The following is a 13,132-nucleotide window of genomic DNA, read 5'->3' as shown; positions in this document are numbered from 1 at the left end:
CCAATGGCCTCCAGCTCAGAAATGACCCATTAATTACTTCTCTCTTTTGAGTCCGTGAACCAGTTCTCAATCTATGCCAATATATAATCCCCCATCCTGTGTGCTCCAATTTTATTTAATGATCTCTTGTGTCACACCTTATTGAAGTCCTAATTTCTGCTGAATCAGTGGTAAGGGACAATTTAACTTCAGATAATCTTTGTCTTTATATATAGAAGCTCTTGTGGTTTTTACAAAATACTCATGCCATGTATTTCATTTTCTTTAACGTTTCCTTGATCCTTCTTTGAATTTTGAAATGTCTCAAGTCTTCAAGCTGACTGCATTTTTAGCAACATATACCTTTTCCTCTGCTCTAATCCCATTGAATGTATTACCACAGTGATTCTCATTACTTGCAAACCACATATTGGTTATTTAATTTCTAATTATTGCTCAAGTATTGTAATATCTTTTAATGTAGTCTCCCAATCAGCCATAGCCATCATGCTCCTCATGCATTCATAGTTTGTCTCATTTGGATTTAAGATCCTATCCTCAAGTTGAATCACTTTAATTTTTTATATAGAAAGGTTTTAATTCATTCCACATTTGCAGTCCATATGATGATTTATGTAAAGAACTGCTGTGTCCATTGCAAAGGTTAATGTGATTTGCTCTTGTATGTTTCAAGCAACTCCTGTTTTTTGTTGGGGGGGGGGGGGGGGGGGGGGGGAGGTGGTGGAGTGGATGGGGGAGGTGAATGGGGGGGGGGAGGGGGTTAGCTTTGAATATAAACACAAATTTGTAGGTCTTTTCGGGTGGATGTGATTTCTAGGTGTGGAATTGATTATTGCATACCTTATTCTAAGTAGCATTAATTCCAATGCTTGTTTAATATTTCAGTAATTACATCCAGCGACTCCCACTAGTGCTGGTTTTTGGAATTGCCACGTCCCCCATCATTATACACCGGATGCTGACTCACTCAGTTTCCTCGCTGTTGTGTATTGAGCTGTTCCAATCTCTACCTTGCATCGATCATTTGGCTGCAGTTATTGACAAGGTGAATTTCACATATCGTATGTATGGGCGGAGCAGCTGGTGGAGGGGAGGGGTGGAGTTTGGGGAGAGAGGCAGGTGGATGATTGAGGGAAGTAGACAGAAGAGGGAAAATGAAAGATGAAGCTGACGGGGGGGAAGAGAGGGTGATGGTGAAGACTGGTGCTGGAAGATAATAAGCAGGGACGCTAGAGGCTACAAGTGGTGGAATCAGATACGTAGGGAAGTTGATAATGAGAACCATTAGAGCCATTGTACTTCCTATAGTTTGACAGTCAGAAATACACTCAGTATTACAGCTTGGCCTAACTAATATTGTATAAAGTTAGGCCTTAACCTCCTTTTATATTCTACGTTTGAATTATGATCATCTAGCACTGAGATGGAAATACCACAGGAAAAAAAAAAGGTGATTTTAATCCAAAAAGTACATAGAAAGGCTCAAAATCTAGTCTGAAACAAAGACTTTTATTCATGTAATCCTTGGCACAAGGACGGCTTTTGAGCAACCACAGGATCAGGAAACCCAAGGTCTTGAGGGAAAAACACACACATGGTTGGAGTCCTATCTCTCACAAAGGAGCACAGTCGTGTTTGTTAGAGGTGCTGTTATCCTAGCTCCAAGACACAGCTGTAGTAGTGCCACAGACGGGGTGTCCTTGGGTCCTGCCATCTTCAGTAATATTGATGACCATGCCTCTATTATAAGATCACAAGTGGGGATGCGGTGGCATGATTGCAGAATTCACAACTCTAATGGTTGTTATTAGAGAGGCCAGGACAGCAATCAGACAGTGTACTGGCCAGGTGATGACCATGACCAACTATGATGACCGTCACAAGAAGAACTGCGGTAATTGAAGGAATAGGCAATAAATGCTGACTGTGGCTGGAAATCACCATGATGAGCGTTTGAAGGCACTAGGCCTAAACTCGCTGGATGGGGAGGGGGGCACCTCATTGAAACTTGAATTGAATCGGAATTCATTGCCACACACGGATGTGGAGGCCAAGTCAATAGATATTTTTAAGGCTCTTGATTCTTGATTAGTAAAGGTGTCTGGTTAAAGGGGGAAAGCAGGAGAATGAGGTTGAGAGGGAAAGATAGATTAGCCTTCATTGAATGGCTTCATTGATGGGTTGAATGGCCTAAAGCTGCTCCTAGAACTTATGACCTTGCTCTGGATCTTAGGGGAAACTTTGAAGTTACAGTCTTGTATGGAATCTTCTTCTAATTGTTAAAATTAGCTGCATAAATTTTGAAAATAAATGTAAATTCTTTTCTCCTTTTTCTCCCTTGTTCATAGTTGGTGTTGACAACCAAATTCCCATTTAAGTTGAGTGGAAAAGTGCTTCAGGTTCTGATTAACATATTCTTGTACCATGACTTTTCTGCAAAGAACTTTGTTAAAGGTTTTCAGGTGAGCAGTAGTTGGTGATGATGAACAAGGTTAAACTATGCTTGCAGCACCAAAAACAACATTTCATTTCCTGCTTATTTCTTCCACTTGTTCTTCGTAGCTATCTCTGTTGGAGCACTACTACACCCAGCCTCTTAGTTTTTTATGCTGTGCATTGAATGAAACCAATGCCAGGGTGCACCATCTTTCCCATGATGACTGTGAACTAATCCGCCAGTTGCCATCTTTAATGGGGTGAGTAAATGTTACGACTTTTTTGATAAAAAGAGATGCATTTTATGACACTTGCGTATATGGTGTGCACAGCCTAAAGTTGTAGGTCAACTTGTTATATTTGATCTTTTGTTTGTGCACGTCAGGTTGATTGTATTAGTCGAAACAGGGTGGACCACGTGAAGATTACATTCTCCAGAGCTTCTTTTCTGAAGCTCCGTTACAGACTTCAGTACTTTTGAAGAGCAGTCACAGTTGTAAAGCGGTAAGCGCTTGGAAGGTCTGGCGGCATCTGTGTAGAGCAAAATAGATTCATCAATGATGAGTGGTCTTAGACATTAACTTTTGTTTCTCTCAGCAGAGATACCACATGACTTGCTGCGTTATATTCTGTTTTTATTTCAGGTTTTGGTTTCTCAGGGATTACAATAGTTTGCAAGAGAAAATTCAGACAGGAGCTATAAAAGATATAAGGAACTGGACAGTGTTATAGATTGAGACAAGTAAAAAAAAAAGTCTTGGTATTGCCATCACTTTTTGCTTGCATCATCATTAATTTTGTTAGTTCTCATTGCACTCTCACAGCTCCAGTTTCCTCATGGCCAGTATTTGGTTTGTCGCTGTGAATCTCTAATGTTGCCGATCTGACATGCTCCTGTTTCCCTCTTGGTTGACGTAAACTGGTTTGGCGAGTGCTTGCGACTTGAAGCGGCAGGTAGTGTAGAGAAAGCAGGGACTTGGACAGGTTGGGAGAGTGGGCAGAGAAGTGGCAGATGGAATACAGGGTCGCAAAGTGTAGAGTCAATGATCTTGGTAGTACGAACAAAGGCACAGACTATGTTCTAAATGGGGAGAGAATACAGAAATCGGAGGTGTAAAGGGACTTGGGAGTGCCGGTCCCGGATTTCCAAAAAGTTAATTTGCAAGTCGAATCAGTAGTAAGGAAGGCAAATGCAATGTTAGCATTTATTTCGAGAGGACAAGAATATAAAAATAGGGATGTAATGCTGAGGCTTTATAAGACGCTGGTCAGACTGCATTTGGAGCGATGAGTGGTTTTGGGCACCATATCTGAGGAAGGATGTGCTGGAGTTGGAGAGGGTCCAGAGGAGGTTTACAAGAATGATCCCAGAAATGATTGGGATAACGTATGATGAGCGTTTGAAGGCACTGGGCCTGTACTCGCTGGACTTTAGAAGAATAGAGGGGAGACCTCATTGAAACTTACCGAATAATGAAAGGCCTGGTTAGAGTGAAAGTGGAGAGGATGTTTCCACCTTGTGGTAGAATCTCGGGGCAGAGGCCATAGTTTCAGAATAAAAGGATGTATGTGACTCCAGGATTTCCTTTAGAAAATGAGGAGGAATTTCTTCAATCGGGGAGTGATGAATCTGTGGAATTTATTACCACAGAAGGCTGTGGAGGTCAAGTCAATGGTGATAAGGTGGAGATTGGCAGATTCTTGATTGGTAAGGGCGTCTGGGGAGAAGGCAGGAGAATGGGGTTGAGAGGGAAATGTAGATCAGCCATGATTGAATGGAGGAGTAGTCTTGATGGGCCAAATGGCCTAATTGTGCTCCTAGAACCTATGAAATAACTTGTTGCTTCTTCATTTATCTCCAGTTTGTCTGCATTTCTGTTATTGACTATTTCACAGTTTACTATAAATTATCAACACCTCATCCTTACGCCTTGATTCTAACAATTTAGATTTGGCCTTTTACTCAAAGTAGGGCGGCACGGTGGCGCAGCGGTAGAGTTGATGCCTTATAGTGCCAGAGACCCAGGTTTGATCCTGACCGGTGCTGTCTATACAGAGTTTGTATGTTCTCCATGTGACCGTGTGGGTTTTCCACGTGTGCTCCTGTTTCCTCCCACACTCCTAAGACATACAGGTTTGTAGGCTAATTGGCTTGGTAAAATTGTAAATTGTCCCTAGTGTGTGTAGGTAAGTGTTAGCATGCGGGGATCGCTGGTCGGCGCAGACTCTGGGGGGCGCCGAAGGGCCTGTTTCAGCGCCACATCTCTAAACTCTATAAACTAAACCAAATTTTAAATATAGTCAAATCGAACAGGACCTATAATTGAACTTTGATTCATGTTGATGCCATGACCCACCTAAATGTGTCATAACTATTAACTATACTTTGGATATGTAACTTCAACATTCATGGTTTTTTGCTTTCATCTCCAATGCACCTTCACATTTTACGATGCTTTACAGCTTTGTTCTCTCATTTTTTAAATTGCTGCTGAGCAATGAAGCTGTCTCCGTCTAGAAGCAATCCACTGTTATACCAGCTTAAGTGCTGGCAAGGTGCTGGAGTAACTCACCGGGTCAGACAGCATCCCTGGAGAACGTGAATAGGTGATGTTATGGGTCAGGATCCTTCTTTGGACCATCTTATCCATGTTCACCAGGGATGCTGCCTGACCAGCAGAGTTCTTGAGGTCATAAGTAATAGGTGTAGAATTAAGCTGTCCAGCCCATCAAATCTACTCCACCATTCAATCCTGGCTTATCTATCTCTCCCATCTAACTCCATTCTCCTGCCTTCTCCCCATAACCCCTGAGATCCATACTAAACAAGAATCTATCTATCTCTGCGTTAAAAATATCCATTGACTTGGACTCCACAGCCTTCTGTGGCAAAGAAGTCCACAGATTCACCACCCCCTAATTAAAGACTAAAGAACTCCAGCATTTTGTGTCTTTTTGTAAACCAGCATCTGCAGTTCCTTGTTTCTACATTTTGAACCGGAGCTCCTCGACTCCCGTTGTGAGCTTCAAGGCAGGGAATGTGCTGGTGTAGTTGTTTCCAGACTTCTGGATCTGGATATTCATAGTTTTGGGATGCATCAAAGGTTGATGAGACTTGGGAATTACTCCAGCTAAAGGAAATCGGAATGTAAGCCAATATATCATTTAAATTGGGTACCAAACGTAAGCAGACTGTTACAAACGTGTATGTGTGGTATAATGAAAATGTAGAGTAATTGTTAAAAGTCACGAGTATGTTTTATGATGCCATTGATATTTTACAGGGTTTTTCTGCATTGCAACACAGCCACCTATGTTACTTTGCAAAATTGAACCAGTGAAGCTAATCGGAACATATTTTTTTAATTTTAGCTACGTTGATCATCAAGATTCAGAGAAGCAGGTTGAACTTTTGACCAATGACCAATATTTAAAGGTAACCATTTGTTATTGTGTTTCAGATTTGATGTTTATATCATAAGTTCTAGGAGCAGAATAAGGCCATTAAGCCCATCAGGTCTCCGACGCCATTCAATCATGACTAATCTGTATCTCCTTCTAAACCCCATTCTCCTGCCTTCGCCCCCAAACCATTGACATCCGTACTAATCAAGAATCTGTCAATCTCTGCCTTAAGATATTCATTGAATTGGCCCCCACAGCCATCTGTGGCAATAAATCCCACAGATTCCCCACCCTCTGACTGAAGAAATTCTTTCTATGGCCTCTGGCCCTAGAATCTCCCGCTAGTGGGAACATCCTCTCCACTTTCATTTATCCAGGCCTTTCACTATTCCGTAAGTTTCAATGAGGTCTCTCCTCATACTTCTACACTCCAGCGAGTATAGGCCCAGTGCCTTCAAACGTCCATCATAGGTTAACGCAATCATTCCTGGGATCATTCTCGTAAACCTCAGGAACCACTCCAACACCAACACATCGTTCCTCAGACATGAGGCCCAAAATTGCTCACAATACTCCAAATGTGATCTGACCAGCACCTTATAGAGCCTAAGCATTACATCCCTGTTTTTGTATTGTAGCCCTCTCTAAATAAATGCAAAGATTGCATTCGCCTTCCTTACTACTGATTCAACTTGCAAATTAACTTTTCAGGAATCCTGCACCAGCAGTACCAAGTCTCTTTGTACCTTTGATTTCTGAATTCTCTCCCATTTGCTTTGATTCATACTGCCAAAATGCCTGACTCCACACTAGGATCACATGTGATCACACTTCAATAAGATGTGATCACACTTCAATAATGCACTCATCCTTGAGATGAACAATAGCTCATGTCACAGAGTGCATTAAATTTGTATTCCTTGTCACTTTCAAATCTCTTTATAGCTTCTCCTTGCATCACCTGCTTCTGAACTTTCGCATCTGATGGTATCTTTCTATCTCCTGACTTTTTTTAAAATGTCCCTAGTTTAATATTCCTTTGCAATAGAAATGAAAGAATGAGCTATATTTAAGATTCTAACTTTGTTTGATAAGTTGAGTAGAACGTTTTTTTTTGTATACTGTGATGGGGATGGTAAAAGAGGTTATTTTTTAAATTATCCTCGAGGCACCGAGAATTCAGATTTTTTTTCTAAACTGGAGTTATTTATGAATAGAATGTTTGCCACATAGTTGCAGAGATAGAAATAATTATTTCAAAGAAAAAGTGGATAGAGTATGTGGGTATTCAGTGGGATTAGTTTAGGATTAGGATCGATATGACAAAGATTGGCAGAGGAGTTAAAAGTGCTATGAATTGCTGCAGTTTTTTTTGGTTAATATGGTTTATATGCAACCCAGTGAAGATATTTATCTGGTGAAAATCTGCCAATTCAGCTACTAATCCTGTTACTTTTCTACGTTATGAACTTTTGTTTCTTGAGATGATAGTGAACAGTGGTCTAAGTAAAATTGAAAAGATATAGAGCACTAGTCCAAGTTATACCAGTGGATGTTCTCAGATGATTCACTTCATAATGCTTTATGCATGCTGAGTATCTGATCATTTTCAATTTATTTATAAAGTAACAAAAAGCATTTTTTTTTTACCATCTAATTTTACAGACTATTGTACAAACACTGTTGACGGACCTTCACGTTTACCACAAGAATTACTTCGCGGTCCTAAAATGTCTGCACATCTTTACGTCATCGCTTCCAAAATATCCTTTGGGTAAACAGGTATGTGTTTGCTTTCGCAATACCGAAAAAGAATAACTAGAAATGAATTACATTTACCTTTCTAAAGATTAACAGCATGCCTCTTATTGAGGATGGTGAATGACTGATTGGGTGACGTGATATTAGCCGAATTAAGTTGAAGAATATAACTCTTGTGCAGCGTTTTCCTTGTTTGTTGCTCCCTCCGATGAAGGAAACCATCTGGCTGTGGCGGTCCCTGGGGGTTAGGCCACTCCTTGGGTCATCCCCCTCAGCTCTTGAGGGACAGGGACGATTGTCTGCCCACAAGGTTTCCCGGGTCCTGCTCGCGGGCGTTCTGTGTGTTTGCCATGATTCATTAAAAACGACTTCTGAACCTGCCTGGCGTCTGGCCTTTTCCTGACCTAATCCAAGTGGCCGTAATAATACAATAACTGTTAGGTAATAGGGGAATCTCAGGATGCATAATTGGTCAGGTAAGAGTTATTTTTTCTCGTTAGTGAAATAGTTTTGGGCAGTTATTGAAGGAATGCAGGAATGTGGATAATCAGTTGTTGATTGATATAATTAACTTCCAGTCGGGCGGGTGTTGTGAATGTTCCACCTGCTGTCAGGAAATAAAAATCATAACCATCAATCATGTTTAGTTTTGGAGGATATATTCCACCCACAGGTGAATCACTGAGCGTAAGCTTTGGATTATTAATATTGTAAGATTTGCCTATACAACTACAATGTTTGCTGCTTATTCAATCTTCAGTATTGAAGGCAAGGCCAGCATTTACTCGGATACATTTTATATTGAATCCTGGAATAAACATAGAATGCAGTAACTTTGCATAAATACTTCTAAAGTAGTCTTTAAATTGAAAGGTATTCTTGTTATCTTGGTTGTCATGACTACAAGTCATGTCGGGTGGCACGGTGGCGCCAGAGACTCGGGTTCGATCCTGACTACAGGTGCTGTCTGTACGGAGTTTGTACGTTATTCCCGTGTGGGTTTTCTCCAGGTGTTCCGGTTTCCTCCTACACTCCATAGATGTGCAGGTTTTTAGGTTAATTGGCTTCTGTAAATTGTATAAATTGTCCCTAGTGTGTATGGCATGATAGTTGGCCGGTGTGGGCTGAAGGGCCTGTTTCCACACTGTCTCTAAAAAAGACTGCTGGTATATTACATTAGGCTAGGTAGACACAAAATGCTGGAATAACTCTGTGGATCAGGCAGCATCTCCGGAGAGAAGGATTGGGCGACGTTTCGGGTCAAGACCCTTCTTCAGACATTAGGATGGAGTGTAAAGGAGACCATCCTTGCTGTTCACAAAGTGCCTTCACTCCAGGTGTGTGTCCAGGCTGTATTGGCTGAGATGTGTCTTTGTGTAAAGATCTTTGTGTAAGTTATGTGCTGGAGATGTGTGCAATTTGTAGGGACATAAAACCATTTCCATTTTTTTAAAATTTCTGTTGTAAGAGAGGAAATTATGCCAAGCGATCAATGCATTGGGCCCCTTAATCAGTCTATGGAATTATGAAACAAACCTAGAAATTCATTGTTGGTCGTCCAGTTTATAGGTCTAAAGCAAAAACCCAACATTCAGTTGCAGATATTTTCTATGCCAGAACAATGCTCGCAACCATATTGATAAAGACTGTATAATTATATCAAGGACCTAAAGTTATGACAGGGTTAGTGATTTCTCTCCAAAGCAGTGGATAATTCAAAGCAAAATGCTGGAAGATGAAATGTCCTGGCTACCACACAACGTTAATAAAAAATAATGCAAAGCATACATTTTATTGTTTTAGGTTATGAGTTGCATGGAGCTCTATGTAGCCTTTTTTTTCATGTTACATTAACCTTGTTCTTTATTCTGTTGAATATTTCTAATCCAATTTACGTGTGATTCCGCAGATCAGAGAGCTCTATATCACTTGTTTAGAGTCGAACGTATGGGAGATCAAGGAGTACAGTTCTGCATTTCAACTGCTTGGGTAATTGTGGTAGGGAGTGATTGTGTCTGTCTCAGCTGCTCTATCCTGTTTAAGAGTCTCTGAACCTTACAACTACATTCCTACTTTCATATACCCTATGCTGTATCTTTATTGATTCACGGTGTTCAATTTGCCTCCTGACCTGTTTGGTTGAGTATGATGCTCTGTAATCATGGCTGCCCAATCACCCACAGTATATAGAATGTGCAATGAGAAACAAGGCATTCAGTTCAACTGGTCCATGCCGACCTCATCCCTCCAAACCTAACCTGCATCCACATAATGTGCTGCTCCTTCCCCTTCCATGCTTGTGACTTTATCCATCTTCTCCTTCGATGCCAAGTTAATTTAGTCTCTTGATAACCTGTGGATATTCCCATATTGAGATTCTAATTCTATTGTTTAACTGCTTGTATTCCACACCTGTTTTAACTGTTCTGGTGTAAAATTTAAAAAAAATCAATTTTTAGATATCTTTATTATGCCAGTGGATTGCTGAATGCAGGGGCTGCTTCCAGTACTGAGATTGATTTTTGTTCAGTGCAATTCCCTGCTGTTTTCCCAATGGATGGAACTTGAGTGAGTCACTTTGAAGCCAAGAAAGCAAGCAACAACTTCCTGGATTAATTTCATTTTTGCAACTTGGAGAACTTTTTTCTATTTCCCTTTTTTTTTAAATCAAAGAAGGTCATTGGGCTTATTGCATTGATGCTGGCTGTCAGAGCAATCCCATCAGTTGCATGCCCAATGCGTATGTAGACTTTAGAGATATAGTGTGGAAACAGGTCTCTTGGCACACCGAGTCTGTACCCATCAGTGATCACCCCATACACTAGCGCTATCCTGCACACGAGGGACATTTTTTTCAATTTGTACACAAGCCAATTAACCTACAAACCTGTACTCCTTTGGAGTGTGGGAGGAAACCGGAGCAGCCAGAGAAAACCCATGTGGTCACAAGGAGAATGTACAAACTCAATACAAGACAGCATTTGTAGTCAGAATCGTACCTGGGTCGCTGGTAAGACAGCAACTCTATCACTGTGCCATTGTTTCTTTGCAAACTATTTTCTATGGCATGGCCAACAACTCCCGCCTGATTTTTCTACCATTTACCTAGAGTGGAATAATTTATAATACCCAATCAACCTATGGAATGGCTTTTGGAGGTGGGTGGAAATTGGAACTCCTGGGGGAAAACCAGCAGTCAAAGTCATACCACATGGAAACAGGCTCCAAGACACCTCATCTATGCTAGCCCCACCTGCCCGTGTTTGGCCACATCCCTCTATCCTTTTCCCATCCATGTACCTGTCCTTGGAGAGAATGTACAAACTTCACAAGCAGTCAGATACAAACCCAAGTTGCTGGAGCTGTAAGGCAAGTGCACTACCTGCTGCATCCCACTGTACCGCCCTGATCAGTTGTTGCATGAAATTTCCATATCGAATCTGGTAATAATGTCAACAAGGCAATCTAAAATGTGGGTTATTGTGCTTCTACAGTTGGCAAATGTAAACGAGCATGGTGCCATAGCCTCAGATCAACAACTGCCTAGACCTACATTAGATGGGAGAAGCATATAATCATAATCATATATCATAATCATACTTTATTAGCCAAGTATGATTTGCAATATATGAGGAATGTGATTTGCCGTGCAATACTACTAATAAAAAGCAACATCATACACAAAATACATTTTAACATAAACATCCACCACAGTGACTCCTCCACATTCCTCAGAGTGATGGAAGGCGAAAAAAAGTTCAATTTCTTCCCTTCTTTGTCTTCCAGCGGTCGAGGGCCTTTAACCTTCTGTTGACGGGATGATCTCACTCCAATAGCCGGCGGCAGGCCTCCTTGTCGGGGCCATTAAGCTCCTGCATCGGGGGGGAGGGGGAGGTGGAAATCTCAGCTCCTTTGCACTGCGTGATCTAACTCTGGTCGGGGCTAGCCGATCGTCGTGCAGTTTAGGAGCTTCCCGACTTGGTCTCTCCCGAGAATGCGAGCCCTTGATGTTAAAGTCCGCAGGTTGCGGTTGGAGCATCGATCCCAGGCAAGGAATCGGCCCCAATGGTAAGTACAGACCCCGTGGTGGGGCTCAAAGTCAGTCCCAAGAAGGCCTCCAGTCCACGATGTTAGACCGTAGAGCGACCGGAGATACAACCCGGAAAACAATCGCATCTCCGGCAAGATAAGAGATTGAAAAAAAGTTTCCCCCGACCCCCGCCCACCCCCCACATAAAACAAACCGGAGAACATTAACACAAACATTTTAAACAGACTAAAAAGATGAAAAGGACAGACTATAGGGGAGGCTGCCATTGAAGCGCCACCTGGTGGTGTTTGTATATTTGTATGTTTGTTTGAATTTGTGGGGTGACTAACTAATTTGTTCTTTTGCAGAATGATGGCTAAAGACGAGCTCGTACGTCTGCTACAGAAATGTGTGGAAGTATTGCAGTCTTCAGAGCACAAATCTCTCGCCCAGGCCACACAAACACTGGAAGATTTTCTTGCAAAGTTTCAGAAGCTGGACGGTATGTGCTGAGCAGTGTATTCAATGGTAATGGGCCAGATCCAACATTTTGTTTTACAGAACTGAGATTTTCACCATCATTATGGAACGGAAACATTGGTGTTCCAGCTGGCAAAATCTTACTTATTTAACACTTCCCCATTATTTTAATTTCAGTTTGTAGAATGAAATAGCAGAGGGTGGTTCTCATTCTGTTGTGCTGTGCTGACACTTTTTGATAGATCCAAGTAGTCCCACATTTCTACCCTGTCAGCATTGCACTATATATATCTCCATCTTTCAAACATGTTTCCTTTTTTTGAAAGATGTTCTTTGACTAGATTGCATATGCCTGCTATAATTCAAGTACATTTTTACCTGTATTTTCTTTGTTGTCCTCCCTAAAATGCAGTGTCCCGACTTGGGTATTGCATCGGCTAACCTATAATGAAGAATGGTTAATCACAATATCATAGAAACATAGAAAATAGGTGCAGGAGTAGGCCATTCGGCCCTTTGAACCAGCACCGCCATTCAATATGACCATGGATGATCATCCAAAATCATACCCTGTTCCTGCTTTCTCCCCATATCCCTTGATCCCTTTTCCTCATCACAGTCCTAAATGGCCTACCCCTTATTCTTAAAATGTGACCCCTGCTTCTGGACTCCCCCAACATTTTTCCTGCATCTGTCCAATCTTAGAAGAATTTTATATGTTTCTCTAAGATATCCTCTCATCCTTCTAAATTCCAGTGAATATAAGCCCAGTTGATACACTGCAAGGCAATGCAATGCAAACTAAGGACATCATTGTCAAAGTGTCCACTTCCATGCCTCCATGGCATGTGGGTGGAACAGCCAGTGTTCTATGAATTTTGCGGATCTGTGCCCACTAGCAATTTTAGTTCATTTAATACTCAACCTTCAGAGAGAGTGGCAGTGGGAACAGTTGAGTCTAGTTTATTGTCATATGGACCGAGGTACAGTGAAAAGCTTTTGTTGCGTGCTAATCAGTTA

General features: G+C 41.4%; 1 protein-coding gene across 1 annotated transcript in view; it reads left to right on the top strand.

The window, feature by feature from the left end:
* The window catches only part of orc3 (origin recognition complex, subunit 3), a 61,300-nt gene that overhangs the window by 17,862 nt on the left and 30,306 nt on the right, over positions 1-13,132 (top strand). The window contains 7 exon segments of the mRNA XM_055636045.1: positions 886-1,045; positions 2,349-2,462; positions 2,563-2,696; positions 5,809-5,872; positions 7,507-7,623; positions 9,512-9,591; positions 12,001-12,134. Coding sequence (XP_055492020.1) covers positions 886-1,045; positions 2,349-2,462; positions 2,563-2,696; positions 5,809-5,872; positions 7,507-7,623; positions 9,512-9,591; positions 12,001-12,134 — 803 coding nt within the window.

This window comes from Leucoraja erinacea, chromosome 5 (genome assembly GCF_028641065.1).
Source record: "Leucoraja erinacea ecotype New England chromosome 5, Leri_hhj_1, whole genome shotgun sequence".
In the NCBI taxonomy this organism is placed as follows: Eukaryota; Metazoa; Chordata; class Chondrichthyes; order Rajiformes; family Rajidae; genus Leucoraja; species Leucoraja erinaceus.
The sequence above is the reverse complement of the archived record's forward strand: the minus strand, read 5'-3'. Positions and strand labels throughout refer to the sequence as shown.